This window comes from Centrocercus urophasianus, unplaced genomic scaffold, assembly GCF_019232065.1.
Source record: "Centrocercus urophasianus isolate 14NV4802_14NV808 unplaced genomic scaffold, USGS_Curo_1.0 seq_2, whole genome shotgun sequence".
NCBI lineage: Eukaryota > Metazoa > Chordata > Aves > Galliformes > Phasianidae > Centrocercus > Centrocercus urophasianus.
This window is the reverse complement of record NW_024884755.1, coordinates 4,240,556-4,257,846: the sequence shown is the minus strand read 5'-3', so window position 1 is coordinate 4,257,846 and position 17,291 is coordinate 4,240,556. Positions and strand designations below refer to the sequence as shown.

At 36.9% G+C, this 17,291-nt stretch overlaps 1 protein-coding gene across 5 annotated transcripts in view; it reads left to right on the top strand.

Moving 5' to 3' along the window:
* Positions 1 to 16,959, top strand: part of ADCY7 (adenylate cyclase 7) — a 59,640-nt gene extending 42,681 nt beyond the window's left edge. For 4 of the 5 annotated variants that reach the window (XM_042821384.1, XM_042821385.1, XM_042821386.1 and 1 more), the window contains 18 exons: positions 77 to 209; positions 1,396 to 1,581; positions 2,434 to 2,477; positions 2,868 to 2,948; positions 3,984 to 4,056; positions 4,873 to 4,970; positions 5,682 to 5,766; positions 6,931 to 7,068; positions 8,073 to 8,159; positions 8,717 to 8,755; positions 9,410 to 9,573; positions 10,394 to 10,475; positions 11,013 to 11,168; positions 11,842 to 11,988; positions 12,356 to 12,463; positions 13,203 to 13,317; positions 13,908 to 14,032; positions 14,155 to 16,959. In XM_042821384.1, the coding sequence (XP_042677318.1) occupies positions 77 to 209; positions 1,396 to 1,581; positions 2,434 to 2,477; positions 2,868 to 2,948; positions 3,984 to 4,056; positions 4,873 to 4,970; positions 5,682 to 5,766; positions 6,931 to 7,068; positions 8,073 to 8,159; positions 8,717 to 8,755; positions 9,410 to 9,573; positions 10,394 to 10,475; positions 11,013 to 11,168; positions 11,842 to 11,988; positions 12,356 to 12,463; positions 13,203 to 13,317; positions 13,908 to 14,032; positions 14,155 to 14,301 (2,008 nt within the window). In that variant the 3' untranslated portion in view covers positions 14,302 to 16,959. The remainder of the gene's footprint in view (positions 1 to 76; positions 210 to 1,395; positions 1,582 to 2,433; positions 2,478 to 2,867; positions 2,949 to 3,983; positions 4,057 to 4,872; positions 4,971 to 5,681; positions 5,767 to 6,930; positions 7,069 to 8,072; positions 8,160 to 8,716; positions 8,756 to 9,409; positions 9,574 to 10,393; positions 10,476 to 11,012; positions 11,169 to 11,841; positions 11,989 to 12,355; positions 12,464 to 13,202; positions 13,318 to 13,907; positions 14,033 to 14,154) is intronic. The other variant, XM_042821388.1, reaches the window with a different exon arrangement.
* Positions 16,960 to 17,291: the final 332 nt, after the last annotated feature.

Sequence of the window (17,291 nt, the reverse complement as noted above, 5' to 3'; positions counted from 1 at the left end):
ATTGAAATGTAAATGAAATGCTTAGTATGACCTTTCTCTAAATGCTTGGTTGTCTTTTTCTTTCTTCCATTCTCAGTCGTGTACACATCACTGAAGCAACGCTAAATCACTTGGGCAAGGCTTATGAAGTAGAAGAAGGAAATGGACACCTTAGAGATCCTTACCTCGAATCCATGAATATCAAAACCTACTTGGTGGTTGATCCAAGGGTATGTGCGTGTTTTTAAACACATATCTAAATTCGTACTTTTTAATTAGAGGTGTCTGTGGGGTGAGTCATCTGAATAATTTAGAGTTGGGACTTCAGATCTGAAAGCACGTCCTTCAGTTCTGTGTCTGAAACCTCATACGTGGTTCATATAGTCAGCATTTATATTCGACCATGTATTTGCTTGAAGCATGTGACTTACAAATTCAAATCAAAAGGTGATACGAAGTCGTGAGAGAACACCCATGCTGTGTAGCCACTTCCAGATACAATGTTCTCTGTGAAGTAGCTTCCAGCAGCTTCCAGTAGCTTCTCCGTGCTGTTTTATATGCAAGGCTCACCTTCCTTTCAAGCTATGAGGTTAGAAACTGTTACCCATTTCAGGATGAGTAACGCCTCAAGCATTACTAGTTTGGATTGGCTTGCGGATGGCAAATAAAGCACTTCAAAAGGAAAAACAGAAACGGTGAACTCCTTTCCTTCAGGATCTTTACAGGGAGAGACAGTGTAGAGCCACTTTTAATTATCAAGAGCTCAAACTCATCTTCCTTGTATGTTTTATGTGCACAACACTGAAACAACCTTCCCCACTGCATGCCCAGTCCACGGATTGAAGATCTAGTTCTATTGAAGTGGTCTCTGCTCACATGGAGATACCCATGAGATGGTAGCAAGTAGCCAGTCAGTGATGCATCCATTTATTCTGTAGTTTAATCTTCCTTTTAGACCCACAGAGGAACTGCTGCATGAGCACTGCCTGTTTACCTGTTGTATAAGGATATAATCTAAGAGGGAGTCTGTCATCTTTTTGCTGACTATTGTTTTGATATGCTCTAGCTCAGAAATTGGGAATCTTATATTCCTGCTGTTATGCTGATTGCATGGAAATTGTACCTATAGTCCCAGGATCTCTGGTATCATCACTCTCAAACCAGGAAGCTTGGAAGTTGTTTTACAAGTGAAGGCTTGTAAAGGCAGCTCAAGCAAATTCATTATGTCATGATTTGCTACAACTGAAATTAATTAAATGAGAGAAAGGAATCAAGGTTGGCCAACTTTGCTGATGAATGTCAAGTCCTAATAAGTGGCTAGGTTAGTTAGTTTACTGTTACTCAACTGCACTGAGCTTTGTTTGCTTGTAATTTGTATCATTACCTGTTTTCTAAGTTACTGTGTTTTTCTGTTAGTCCAAACAGTGCATATCAAATAATCATCTTCCTAAAACAAGAGTGAATGATGGGCTGAAGATGCGGGCATCTGTTCGGATGACACGTTATTTAGAGTCCTGGGGAGCAGCCAGGCCCTTTGCCCACCTAAACCACAGAGAAAGTGTGAGCAGTGACTCTTCGACTTCACAAGGAAGGCAAAGAAAGGTGAAGTTTGAAGTGTTTATGTCATCTTAAAATTATGAACTACTTGTGTCTGGGGTTTGAAACTTGAAATCTGATGTGTTTTTTGTGGGTGAATTTCTGCCGTTACTTTAAATATGTGTACAGAACTGAGCAGGTATCTGTGCAACAACTACTGCAGTCAGAACAATATTCACACTCCACTTTAGTCTAGCATATCATGCTTGTAGGAAACATTCAAAGAAAAACGTTGAAACTATCTTTTCTTCTGGCATTTCTCCATTCTGGGTTGTACTCAATATGTGTGGTTTTAGGACAAATTATTTCTTTTCTAGCTTCTAGATGCATTCATGATTTACTTGAAATGTTATGGAAAATAAATCGGCCCTACATCTATAGTAAGATTTTGTCAGTAAATAATTTAAGAAAACTCGTTTTTCCTATGATCTGCCATTACTGGAAGCTGAAAGGAGGAGATGCTCACCTCTCAGGTGTGCTTCCAAGGCCCAACAGAGGCCTAGAGATGGCAGTGGCAATTTTAAAAAATGAAGTATCATTCCATTCAGGTTTGTGCAAGTAGTTTCCTGTTTACTTGTCTCTGCTCATCTTAGTTATTTCAGTGTATGGAGAAAAATCAGAGAAATTATTTGTTAAATTATTTTCTAATAATTTTTACAGAAAGGACAGAAAACACCCACTTGTTAAAGCAGAAAATGTTGCTGGAAAATGTTGGTTTTGATAGGCTTTTATGTTTGAGAATGTTTTTTGAATGTTTGTCAATAAAACTGTTTTTTTACTTCCTCTCAATAGTTCATTCTCAATAGTTGTTCACATTGTTGAGTGTGTAACTTGTTCTTTATTCCTTACATGATTTAGGAAATACCTCTGTGTTCCACTGGGCGCCAGAGGACTTCTGACAGGTTTGTTGAGTTTGGTTTTTTTTTCTTGATACATGATTCTCTGTTCTGTCTACTATAGTTATGTGATCTTTCGGCTGATTAATCAGTGTGTATGCTGTTTCCACAATGAAAATGTTCAGCTAGGCCTCTGGACTTTTAAAAGGCATCTAAATTCATGTTTGTTATAGTTGGCACTCTCTAAAGGCTTTCTCCCCAACCCATCTTCCTTCAGTTTTGAAAGTAGCCAGATGTTATTTTAATGTGATTCAGGATACCTGTACTTGTCAAAAAGCTTTTTAGTTAAGATAAACAGTGCGTGTGATAATTCCACTGTGTAGCTTGGATAGAGAGGATTAAGAGATTACTGGTTTCTGAATAGCATTTGTGACATGGACTTCATATTGTTCACAGAAATTCCTCTCAGAAGGGAAGAATAGAGGAAGATATTTATGATGAAATGATGTCAACCATTGAAGGACTCAGTTCAACTAAGTATGCAAAGCTTTTATTTTCTGTCATCTTTTTTTTTTTCTCTATTTTAACTCCAGATGCAAAACTTACTTCTCAAAAGTGCTACCAGGTATTTGTCTTGCAATTTTTTGTTTAAATTGAATTTCCTTTTTGCTTTAGTTTTCAGTAATAATCTTGTTATTTTCATTCTTTGAGCAAGCCAGTGGCTAGTCTAGCTGTTCTATGTGGTATGGCACTGTGAAATAACAGAGTTATCACTTTAGGACTGTCCAAAGCAATGAGTTGAGTTGCAGTGCAGGAACAGGAAGTTAATACTTGTATTCTGTTTATTAAAATAAGAAGTATGAAGATATGGGGTGCAGTCCTGACCAAAGCCTATATATAAAGCCAAAATGTGGTTTGGGGGTATTAATAAAGTTGGTTTAATGTCAGATTAGTTCATAGTAAATGGTCAGTCAGTAGCAGATGGTGCATTTGGCATTAGTAGGCATTTGGATTTGATGATTTTTGTAGGTCCATATTCTATTGTTGCATTTAAAAACAGACAAGAGTGGGCAACGTTGTCTTCTCCTTGTTTTTTTTTGTTTGTTTGTTTGTTTTGTTTTAAAATACAGAGTTAGATTTCCTATCAAATGTGAACCAGTGAATTCAAGAAGAAAATCTTTCATCTAAATTACGGCAAGGACATTAACACTGTTCTTCCTACTATTCCTAGTAGGTGATGCTGTTGGTAATACTTAAGGGCAGAGTTTGGAGGCTGTCAGCCATCTCTAACACTTGCTGTCCTATGTGACTATTTTTAAACTGCAAAAAAGGTCTGGGGTTACGTTTTGCACATAAATGGCAAAGTCTGCCGTTAGTGCAAGTTCTGGATCTGCCTGTCAACAACCTAAAAACTTAGCAGTTCATGGGTCACCCTATGAATTATAAAGACTTTTCAGAGCAGTCAAATGTGTATAAATCTGCAGCACCATCACCCTGTATAAGTACAGTGCTTTTGCATCCTTCCTGGGCTGTTCTGTACATTCTGTAACATGTGTATCTCTGTGCATGCAGCCCATGGTGTGGCAAATCTGATGACTTCTGTGGATTTTCACTGATATTTGCAGAACCTGGTCTTGAAAAAGAGGTTGGTAAGAGCAAAATAATAGTTTTTGGTCTGATTTCTGGTTCAGAGCAGCATAACAGTATACTTAAAACCGTGTTTTCATTCTTGAACTGGATTCTGGAGATGAGTGCAAACCCAGAGAGGTTTTTGGTACCTAATGGAAAGTGGGTCTCATGATTCGTTTAAGTTGGCCACTCTTCCTTGACAATCCATGTTCTGGAAAGTGTTTCTAATCTGTGGTTAAATTCTTGCCATAAGGAGTCAGTAGGAGTTAGGCTGGTTTTACTATATGAAGAATTTTCGAAAGTAATGAGAATTTTAAAAATGTAAATACTGCATCCATAATGAAATTACTTTCCGTGGTTGTTTCATTGCAACTATAATACCATTATAGTTAGGTTCCTAAATTTGCTGTGCTGTGATGCACGTGCATAGTTGCTGGAGCACATATAGATAATGAACCAATATGTAGTGTGTGTGTATTTGTAAAAACACACACATGTATGTAGTATGTATATCTACACACACATGTCTATACACTAGATCTACTTCCATGTATGTCCTTTTTTTGTAAGGATTTTGATCTCACAAATCTGTGAAGTTCTGATTTACATAATTGGTGCTGGATTTTCCTCTAGGCTAAAAATTATCCTTTGCTCTGGGCTGGTGTATGTTGCAAACGTTCAGGTGACTTTCTTTTGTTGTTTTTTAGTTCTGTGTATGTTTTGAATAGTGCAGTGTAAACTTCTATATATATGTAATCACAAAAACAGTATAGCATTTTAAACAAGGTAATGTTCTTTATAATAATCTGATTTATTAAAATCTGTGTTTCAGTATCGCACCATCACCATTCTGAAACTGAAGAGTTACTTTGCGTGTGCAAGTTTTGTGTTCCTCTGTATTTTTCTGATACAAGTGTTTGTAATGCCCAAGTAAGTGCCAGCATTTTAATAACTTCTAATTCAAATTAGCCAATAGCTGAAGTTGAAACTCACATGCATGAAACTTTCTGAAGTCCTTTGGGGTTCCTGAGGGGTGCCCCTCGTGGGTGTAATTTAACCCTCCATAAAAGGGTGCGTTTGTGTTGTTGGGAAATGAGCCCAGATATCACTACGAAAATAAAATATAGATATTTCTTAAATAACCTGTATGACTCTTTAGTGTACACAGGGAGATGATCTGGGGATTGAGGATTACTGTTTTGTAACAGCTGGCTGTAAAAACGTTGACTGAGTGCGGAAGAATGGCTGGTAAAAAGGTGCTCAGTGCTCCTTTTTTCTGTAGAGCTGCAAGAAAAGAGCTTCAAATTTCTTCACATACTTCCAAGAAAGCAGATGTTTGATGTTTCTGAAGTTTATAGCACAGTTGTTTTCTTCACGGCTGTTGGAGTGCAATTTCCATGTGATTTATGCATAAGGGTAATAGCTCAGGCCCTCGGTGAGGGAATAGGATAATTTAGTTGTATTTGTACAATACAGCAACAGTAACTTGAGCAATTTGATGGTTATCCAGGGCCAACAGAAGGGGAAAAAAAGCCTATTCAAAATTTGAGAAACAGTGTTAGGAAACATTAGTCTGAAGTGCAGTCTGAATGACATTTTCGTTTAGCGCTGGTTTGTTTAAATGCTTTCTCTTCTCTTTAGAACTGCAAAACTAGGAATTTCCTTTGGCATCGTTGGAATCATCATTGTACTTATTTTGTTTGTGTGCTTTGCTGAGAAATGTATGGTACGTATAAAAATGTGGACAGATGTGATTTGGCAGTTCAGTCTGTCTTTCAGGATGATGGGGTAAGCTGCTAGTTTCCATAGGAGCTGCAGGAGTGTAGGACCTCAGGTTGCCAGAAGATTTTACTGCCTGAAATGGATTGTCGTGTTTGAAAATTATTACTGTAATTCAGAATAATTTGAGTACTAAAATAGGTGGCTAGGAGGGAGGAGGAAGTTATTAACACTTGTGTGGCAGGGCTGTTTTCTTATTTATGTTCATTTCTGTGTCATTAATAGTAATTTTGGCTGTAAATCCTGAGGTTTCTATAGTGGAAACAATATTAAAAGCAAAACAAAGTTTGAATTAGTTTTCATAATAATTTGTAAAGCGCTACAAAAATTATAAACATATGAATAACTTGTTAGATACAGTTAGATAGCATGCATGGCTTTTACATACATACAGTTTTTATACAGGTAGGTGGATTTTATGTGTGTAGATGGTGTATATGTCTATGTAGAGAGGTATGTGTGTGTATAGGTATGCGGGTGGTTTCTACATATGTAAAAACTGGTGGAGAAAAGAAAAAGAAAAGTTCTAATATTACAATCAGGCTTGAGTTTTACACTGGGAATGTTTGGTAGTAGCACCCTTGCACAATGTTTGCAGTCTCTTAAAATCATAAGCTCTGTTACATGGTTTTTCTCTGCAACAGCAAATGGAGGGTATTAGGATGGCAAAGGAACTGACTGGTTTTGGTTTAGAGCCTGCAAATGTAGTTCCAAGAAAAACACTGTAACTGAATAAAAATGCAGTGCAGGATGTCATTGTATTTTTCTAAAACTTCTCAAGCCCCTTCAATCAGATCCTAACTTTGTATCTTTATAGCAGAAACTCAAAAAAATGTAATCACCCAGTATCTTTGGACCAGATGATCTTGCAGGTCGTTTCCAACCTTGTGATTCTGTGATTCTTTGGAATGAGAAAGCATTTTCTCGCTTTTCAAGCATGGAATCCAAAGTAGTAGGCACTGACTCTGAATTTCTGGATTCAGAGTTGTAAAATAGGATTTCAACAAAAGGGTCTTTTCTCTCTCTTGCACACACGAAGTATTTTCAGATTTACAGATATTTCTTCCCTTATGTTATCCATCTTACTGAAACTTTTTTTTTTTTTGACCAGAAGTGCTGCTCAGAAAGGTGGCCTTTCCTGCGCCGTCTTTGCATTATCTCAGAAAAAGTGGAAACAATGCCTTTACTTAGGCTTCCTTTAGCATTCATCACCATAGGTGCCTTGTTGATTATAGCCATTTTTAACTTGGTAAGTAATTGCATTGTCTTTATTCTGTGACCATACTTTGAGCAGCGTTCTGTGTTCTTTTCATGAAGGGTTTAGCTCTTGCTTTTCTCCTGGTGTCCAATTCCCACCTGAGATGACTTGCATGTGGATAATGTGCCATGCGAAATAAAACAATTCAAAGGAAAAAATCCCACAAAAACTAAAATTCTGAGATCTCTTTTACATCACCTTTTCTTGCTTCCAAGATGGCATTTATAATTACCATAGATTATGACTATCATCACCAAGATGTCTTCTGGTTTTTAATGTAAGTTTAAGTGCCTGTATTGGGTAGAACACAGACCTTGTCAGTCGTTAATGCTAGACTAGATGCAAACAGAATCCATGTTTAGCCTTAGTTGTGTATTGTATTCCACCTGGGCTACACACATCTGAAAAACCACTCTCTGGTGTTACCTTATGCTCAAGACCATGCCATTTTTTGTTGTTGTTGTTAACAAGCATTATGTACATCAAGTTAACAGTTAAACCTCTCTGGTAGCTAACTACTGAAAGTGACATATTTCCTATTCCACGTTCTCAGTTTATCAGTCTCCTGATTCCGTGGGGAGTTTGTACTGAAAGCTGTTCTGCAGCTTTTGTAGGGCTGTGTTTCTGCTGGCTCAGGTCCTTGAACTGACTCACAGCGGTGTCATGTGAACACCACCAGACGAGAACAGGAACAGCAGCTGTGTCCCACTCACCAGTCTTACTGTGCCAGTTAGCTGCTGGATTAGCTTAGATGTAATATGAAGCTTCACCTCCAAATAAATGAACAAAAGGTAAACACTTGGCCATTTTAACATTCTTGCATTTAAGGGGCATCATGAAACTTTAACACTTATATTGCAGTAGCGCTGAAAGGGCAAGCAGATAAGGATTCACTGTATAACATGTGGAGAGAAGACATTTAAAATGAATTACCTGCCAACTGATTTCTATGGTTTTGTCTTTTTTTTGTTTTTTTTTTTTTACTAATAAATGAGACTACTGAAAGGAACAGTGCTGCAAACTTTACTGGATTGAATGACTTGAATGGCACTGCCAATGTGACTTATGTCTTCTTTTCTCAGGTAAAAAGAAATAAGGCTTGGATGGTGTGTATAGTATAAATGGATGCAGTATTTTTATACATTTTCCTGTTTTTATAAAAATAGAATTAAGTCACTGAACTCAAAGATTATTACTTCCGCAAGGCAATTCTTGAAGTGTTTTCTGTGATTAACTGTGACTCAACTCTGCATCTTCTAGGGATTTTCTGAAGGCTCCATCAGTAGTGCATTAACCCAAAGACTTAGCTTGCTTTGGTTACTCTGCACTTTTGGAAGCTGTTCCCTAGCATTTGTGTCAGGGACAGTTAGATGCAGCACTCGGTAACGAGACAAAAGTATCATTTCTAGGGATTTAATATTTTTAGTTCTTTAACTTCAAAACACTCTATTTAGAGATCATTCAAGTCTGTGGGATGCTCCTTTGTCACCTGGCCACTCCTTTATATGAAGAACATGTTTTTGAGCCAGTGTGAGGACCCTTTGATTGATGCCTTAAGGACAGATAAGTTACACACATTTAATGCAGATTATACTCATCTAATTTTGTAATTTTCTGTTCTTGCATGTTTGAAAATCAGTCATTTGAAAACACAACTGAATACTTCGTTGAAGAAACTGTAAGTAGTAAATACATTTTATTTTAAAGCCCAGATCTTTGAATACTGTATTTATTTTTGACGACTGTCAGGCTTTGTTGCTCTAAAAAACAGCTTTTCTAGGTGCTTAGCAGCAACAAAGTTCTTCATGAAATCACGTGTTTCAGTTGCTGCTGCTGTAATGAAGGAAGTGTGGCTTTGCAATTTTTTTGGGTGGGGGGCATTTGAAAAAGAGAGATATGAGAATGTAGGATCAGCTTAAGGTTACAAAGGGAGCACTATGAAAATAGGATGAGAAGTCTGGAGTTTCTGCCTTGGAGCCAGTTTGTTGGACTATAAAGCTGCTTTAAGTTATTCCTGAACTCATAATAAGTAATTCATAGTCTTCAGAAGGTACATTTTCAATACTCTTCAGTTTTAATCTGATGCTGCACATATTGGCATGTGATGCTTTTTGTTTAAAGGTTTGTCTCCGACAAAAAAGTAGTAGCTAGGAGAAGTGTTACATTCTGCACTGTAGTTCAATTAAGAATAAAGGTTTAATTGTATTTGGTGATTATAGTTTCTTTTATTTAAATTTAGATGGTCATGAGCTTAGAGCATTTGCTATGTTTGAAAGCCTTATGCAGCATAAAGTCTGAATAATGCAACTGCATTTAAATTCTTCTTTTCCAGTATTATGCTTATTGCTGCATTTTGGGGTTCATTGCTTGCTCAGTATTTCTTCAAATGAGCTTCGAACTCAAAGTTCTCCTCCTGTCCATTGCTGTAACTGTATACCTCATCATTTTTAATACCCTTCCATATAGAAACACGAGTGTCCCTGTCAACGTTACCAGGTGTGGTAGAAAATTTCTTATTAACAATAATGTTCTATTAAAGGAGATGTTGATATAATAGCTATAACATTAAGATAGCAAAATTGCATCAGTCAGACATTATAAAGCTTTTTGTTAAGTTTAACCCCAGTGACACAGAAATACCCTGATCTAATTGAAGAAACTATAAAAAACACGTGGAGAACTTTTACTGTTCATTTGCAGGTCTCTTTCTCAAATTTTCAGCATATTCTCATACTTGATGATTAGAATAAATTGATTTTGCAGAGACCAACTGTGGGCTCTCTGTACAGTTTAAAAAAGCCTAAATGAGCTCCTAATTTAGCCTTGAATCCCAGACTAATCATATCATGAGAATTTAGTTTGATACATTGTTGAAAATTCAAAGTGTAATGAGGAACTGATTTTACTAAAAAATATAAATGCCTCTCAGATTTCCACGGAGTAATTTAATGGCTGACTTTTTAGTAATTCTGGTTCTTATTTGTTATCAGCTTCCTTTCTACAAATAAGAAGGTTTTGTTGTTGAATGTGAAGGCCTTGTTGGCTGTGTTTTCTGTAGGACAGTATGGGCAATACCTCATTGCAACAATTAATGAAGTTTCAGTACTGTTTTGTTGTTGTGTGAAGAGTTCATGTACTGCTGTGAATGGGAATCGTTCTTCACTATCAGATAATGACACAACCAGACAGCCATTGGCAAAAATGACATTGGTGATCTGTATGTGTGTATGCTTTCTGTTGCCCTCCCTACCCCCAGAGCAACTCTTAATCGTATGGGATTAATACAGAGGATTTTGTATTGCTTTCCTGTTTACAGGCTTTTCATTGAAGAGCCAAGAGTAATGATTAATATATATCTGGTTCTGTTCTACATAACCCTAATGTTACTTGCAAAGCAGGTATGTACTGAAAAAGCAATGGGTTATTTGTCCTTTACTTGCAGCCAGTTAATTTAAATAAAATGTAAATGTATATGTGGGTATATATAGATATATATAAATTCTTCTCTTGTAGTTAACTGTAGATAATGCAAAAAAAAAAAAAAAAAAAAATTTTTAAAAAAAGAGAAAATTTTTAAATTTTTAAATAGTATTTATATTAGTCATAACTTTTTGAACTTCCTTCACTTTGGATCCATCTATATGTATATGTAATTATCCTAAATCAAGGTAGCAATTAAAGGTAAAAACAATCACACAATTAATAAAATATCTTTTTTAAATACACCTGATGCTACCTGAATGGCATTTATTCATAGTGACTGCCTCTTATTTTTCTACCTTCATTTTTGAAGCACACTGTTTGTAACTGTTTAGGTTCAGAAGGTTTTAAAGAAATGTTATTGCCTCCACACTGTCAGAATAATTGGACTCATGTATGTTTCAGCAAGTTACTATATGTATTTATTTAATTTATCATATTGTGTTCTTGTGCAGATTGACTATTACTGTCGACTGGATTGTCTGTGGAAGAATAAGTTTAAAAAAGAACATGAGCAGTTTGAAACAATGGAGAATGTCAACAGGCTGTTACTGGAAAATGTACTTCCAGCACACGTCGCTGCCTATTTCATTGGTGAAAAGCGAAATGAGGTAGGTTTTCTCTCTACTAATGACAGTAAATTGGATGTCTTTGGCACAGAACATCAGGCTAACAAGCACACAGAAAACTACAAGGTTCTGCATTATTTTCCATCTTGCTTGTGTCCCTTTGTAATTTAATCTGCTATCCAGGAGAGCTCAAAAAATGCAAATTTTAGTGTCAGTCCCTGAAATCTGTTTTCAGAATTGATCACCTAGCTTTGGGACATGGTTTGAGTTTGCCAAATAACGCTGATTTACTGCTTTCTAAAGACCATATTTTACTGGAGAAAACAGGATTTCTTTCTAACCAAGTTAGTCCAGCAACAGCTACTATCTCTGTGCTAACAAACCCTGTGAGAAAAGTTGATCATTAATGATTTTTCAAAGACATCCTTCTGATTTTGCCAGCATGTTATCAGAATAAATATTGCTGATTTTATAGCCATGCTGAGTGGGAGAAAACAGGCATGGTCTAGAACAGATTAGAATTGGAGATAAGTAGACTGTAGGCAAATCAACTTTGTTAACTTTTCTCTTGAAATTGGACACACCCATCGTAAAGTACTGCAGCTTATAGGAAAACTGTAATTTGATTTACCCACTGCAAACAATAATCGTGGTTGTGAATACCTGTGGTGGAGATCAACTGCTGACAGTGTGTGATTATATTCTTCTCCTGTAGGACTGGTACCATCAATCTTATGACTGTGTCTGTGTCATGTTTGCATCAGTGCCAGATTTTAAGGTGTTTTATACTGAGTGTGATGTCAATAAAGAAGGTCTGGAATGCTTGCGACTGTTGAATGAAATCATTGCTGATTTTGATGAGGTAATTAAGGTTTTGGCTAAAGGGGGCTGGATTACATACTTACTGTAAAAAGCTTCGCTGGATTTGTGAGCAGCAGAGGGAGAAATAACACCTTTAGTCTGAACTAATACTTTGAGTTCAGCGTTGCGATCTTGGAAATAAAATTTATTCCATCTGATGGGATCATGGGATCACCTAATTCATTAGTAATATGGCTTGAAAGTTGTGAATTTCACTACTTTTATTATATGAACTCTTAGACCAAGACAGCGAATTGAATACTCAGTGCTTTCTTACACCTAATGCTCGTGTGGTGATAGTGTTCCTGGAGATGTTCATTGCAGACTGAAATAGGCTATTAAAGTCTCTATTTTCTTTACCTTAACAGCTCTTGTTAAAACCTAAATTCAGTGGTGTTGAAAAAATAAAAACAATTGGAAGCACTTATATGGCAGCAGCTGGCCTCAGTGTCACACCGGGCCAAGAGAACAACCAGGTGAGTTTTCTCTGAAATCAACCTGCAGTGTTCTGTGCTTTACGAGGCTACCATGCCTGCATGTGCATTTCAAAGCAACAGAAGAAAATGTCACGGAAAAAGGAAATTATCAAGAGTGACCTTCTGAAACGTGGGAAAAGGTCACGAAAGCATATTGTCTCACATTTACGATTTTTGAAGCAAGCATTAAGAATGTAACCCCAGTATATTTCTTACATTTTTTCCCTCTGATTACTGTAGTTTAACATTTCTAGAGGCATAACAGTAGCTCTAATGATAAGGAAGTAAAAGAATTGCTGCCAGCGAAATAGCCATCTCAGAATGTGACAGGAAGCTTTTTATGCTACCTGAGAACCTGTACAAAAAGAGACTCTTCTAGTGCTGCGTTAGATCTGAATCTGAAACATTCTACAACAAGAATTAAGAGCAGTTTTTTCTATATGCAGGCTCACTTTCACCATAGTGGGATTACACAGGACATTAGGATGCAGGTAGCTGTTATGTACATATAAAGCATGTACATTAAATGTGGAATTCAAAAGGAGATAGGTAAATTGATTATAACTAGCCATGCCAGTTGAATTGAATCAATTTTGAATACCTGTTGAACTATGCCCTTTTATTCCGTGGCCCTATCCTTATGTACTTTATACACTAATGGTACTGTTTTGGAATAGTAGCCTAAATCCAACCTTCTGTGTTGTTATTTGATCATTAACACATGTCACAAACTGTGTAGGATAAGGAGAGACAACATGCACACATTGGGATTATGGTGGAATATGGAATTGCCTTGATGAGTAAACTGGATGGCATCAACCGACATTCCTTCAACAACTTCCGATTACGTATTGGTAAGTTGTCAAGAGCACCAACTTTTCATCTTCATAAAAATTAAAAATGAAGTATTTAGGCAAGTGGAGCATTCCATAACACTCAATACTTAACTCTGAGTGCAGTATTTAGGTGCTTATAAAATGCTGAACAGTTGCAAGTAGTGTTGTCTAGTCTAGCTTTTTTAATATGCCAAGCTAATTAAGGAATGCCTTTTTCTAATCACTGGAAGGAGCAACAGGAGGACTTCAGCTTGGATCAGTTTGGAGAAAACTACAGATGCAGGTGAAGAGGGAGATAGCCTGTAATTAAATAAAGTCAGTGTTAGCATTATGCAAGTGTTTTTTTCTATATATTAAGAATGAGAAGTTTTGCTTTGGCATGAGATCTATCCTAGCCCTTGGACTTTCCATTATACAGTAAGTAATTTCACATCTCCCAAGCCCAAATGCCACTCAGTGCTACGTCAGTGGTAATACTGCTAGACAGTCAGTGTGGTGCAGTTTTCTGTTATTGTCTTTCCTTTAGACTGACAATTTATAGCTAATAATGAAGGTAGATATCAAGTAATTTTCTGCTTCAGTAAAGATATCTGCTTTTATTTATAAAGGGATAAATCATGGTCCTGTGATTGCTGGTGTAATTGGTGCCCGGAAGCCTCAGTATGATATCTGGGGTAACACCGTTAATGTTGCCAGCAGGATGGAGAGTACAGGGGAGCTTGGAAAAATCCAGGTAAATAAATGTACAAGCTTTGGAAATTCTAAGAAATTATTTCTAATTGGTTATGGATTTTTTTTTCTTCTTTGAATAATCTGTACTATTTCAAAGAGTTTTCTAATTCTTTTCACATAAAGGTCACAGAAGAAACGAGTAGAATTCTACAGGACCTGGGATATTCGTGTGAATGTAGGGGACTCATTAACGTCAAAGGAAAGGGAGAACTGAGGACTTACTTTGTTTGCACCGAGACAGCCAAATTCCAAGGTATTGGACTGAACTGAGGCTAAGACAAAGTTAATGCAAGTAGGCTTTGAACTGCCTCCCTTCTGTGAAGACTTAGAACTTCCCTCCTTATGTGAAGGAGACTATTCTAAAAATACACAGATAGTATTCATAGTTCTTCTGCATCGAAAGATAGGAGAATGTGTGTTTTTGGTGTTTATTTTTCTCAGTTTTTTTTAATCTTCGAAAGAAGCTCTGAAAAGTTCCTAGCAAACCACCAGTCTGAGAAAGACTGCCTTTTCCTGAAAGGATTTCAGGATGTACCTGGAATTGCCGTGAAGCATTCTCTGTTGGTTCCTTTCTTTACTTGCACTGTGAGAGTCTAATAGCTCCAGTAACAAACTATGTGGATGCACTGCTGAGCTCCTTTCCTGTTAAAATATTCCACTGCTTCATTTTTTGTCACATAGCACACAGTATTGCATTTGTCACAGACGTATGGAGATGATTCTCCAGGCGCCGCACATCCTGCTATTAATGCTCAACAAACTTCATGGCAGAAGACGGCAGAATAATGGAAAGAGAAATACAAGTAAGCTCCGAGCTGAGCGCCTTGGAGGTGGAAAAAAAAAGTAATTGCACAGATTTGGATGACTTCATTATCTTCTCCTCCTCCACTGCAGTATCATGTATTATGCAAGTGTTTTCCTAACCAGCAGCTGTCCAGAAATCTTTCATCTAGTTCGGGGTGTTTACATTATATATGTTGCCCCTTGTGTTTATGCGCCTCTGTATTTAACACCTGCATGCATATATTTTACAGTCATATAGGAGAATGGTCTTTAAAAATCTGGCTTGAAATTTCAAGAAAATATACCTAGTGCAGTTTCTGCTGAATGCTTGGTTAGACAGACTCTGGTACCAGCTTCTAGTACTGACATCCAGCTGGAATTCTGCATACTGACTGCATTCTTGAATGTTTTTGTAGAAGAAAATAATCTGTTTTGAATTATTTGGAAACTGAAAAACAGATCTAATGAAATAGTATTAGAAACAGTAGCAGATACTCTATAAACAGAGCTGCAGCTGAGATGAGTTTTCCTTTTTTAATTTTTTTCTATTTTGTTTCTTCAACTTGATTGGCTTCTTGCTGATTTACATTCCTTTTAAAGGCAGTGCAGTTTATGAAACAATTTGGTTTTGAAGATTACAGCAGGATATGTGGAAAAACATGTTCATAATGGAAATGCTTGAGCAGAGCCTCAATGCTGAAAAGTAGGCCTAGTGCATTGGTAAGGCGATCACAGAAACTGGCTGTAAGTTGGTTTGTAAAGTTTTTAAGGTGTTAATAGTTAAAGCAAAAATCTAAATTAGCCGTTACCTGCTTACAATCAATCTATTTTCTGCTGGTGGAGATGACCATTTTTTCTAATGATGAGATCTTGTGGCTAAATATATGTATTAACTAAGGATGCGTTCTCCCCTTATCCCTTAGAACCCCATGGAGTTTGACTAAACGGCACAGTGATTAATAAATGCAACATCTGCTTTGTTAAGCCTTACTCTTTTACAAACAAAGCAGCATCTACTAATTTGAGGGGTTCATACCAAATTGTACTGGAAAAGATTTTAACAAGCAGTCATATACATTACTGCCACTTTCTAATTACTGTGTAATTTCTTTAGGAAATGGAGTGACTGTTTCAAGGCAGAAACAAATCTAAATATTGTGGATTTTAAAAACTGTACTTACAGACTGTCAAATTGGTAGGTCAAAACTATGTTTGTAGTAATTCTCCAACAGAAAACAGCAGGCTAGAAAACCTTAGTTTGAGGTTGTCAGGCTCATGTATGGACTCTGCTGAGGATGGAAACTTCATACTTGGTGTCTTCTCAGTATCAGGTCAGTGTTGTAATAGAATAAACTCTCAAAGAGCTTTTGCTACCCTTGTACGATGTGTGTTTGTAATACCAGATGCTCTACAAGCATTTGTTTTGAGATATTTATTTATTGTGTTATGAGGACCATGCATGTGTGAAAGACTCAGCAGTCTTTCATGTCATATGGTAGTTAGGTGAAGTGGCTATTTGCCTTGTTAATATATTTTGAAAAATGCATCATGCCTATAGCTAGAGCTGGCTCTAAAGTTCACAGCACTAGTAGAATTTAGATGTAAGTTATCTATGGAAAAATACTGGCTGTCACTAACAGCATTTTGAAATGCTTTTGTTTACATTGTATTGCCTGTCAGGCTAGTGACTTGCTTGGGCATACCTTAACCTATAGAAACCTGTTGCTTTTGAACTGGAACTAGTAAGTTTTTTTTCTTTTGTTTAAAAGGACATTGTGTCCTGAGCAGGACTGAATTTTAGTTTGGATAACAGATTTATGTAAAGAAACAGGGGTTCATAGCTGAAGATGACTAACTTCTTGTTAGGAATGGATTTGCATACTACAGAAATTGTATACTATACTAGGAAAACTACTCAACTACAAAAAAGTTCCATTTAAGAGACAACTGTTCATTGATCTTAAGAGAACTGTGAACTTAAGACTGAGAAAGTGATCTTACTAGAAAATCTTCACAGCGTTATTGTTTTTTGAACTATGAAAATGACACTGTATCTAATCTGAAGAGCTCATAATGTTTTGAATTAACGATCTATTTTAAAGAACAAACTTTTGTTTTTATTATTAAATAAACAACTTCCTGAAACTTGTTTGTTTTTGCAGTTATTATGAAGGGAAGCAAATGGATGAGCCCAGGCTCTTCTCAGTTCTGTGTAGTGATAGGACAAGGAGCAGTGGCCTAAAACTTGAAGATAGGAAGTCCCATAAAGAGATGTGGAAGAACTTCTTTACAGTAAGGGTGGTGGAGCACTGGAACAGGCTGCCCAGAGAGGTGGTAGAGTCTCCTTCTCTGGAGATATTCAGGACCTGGCTGCTTGCCTCCTTGTGCGACCTGCTGTAGGGAGCCTGCTTTAGCAGGGTGTTGGACTCTATGCTCCCTTGAGGTTGCTTCCATCCCCTGCAATTCTGTGATACCCA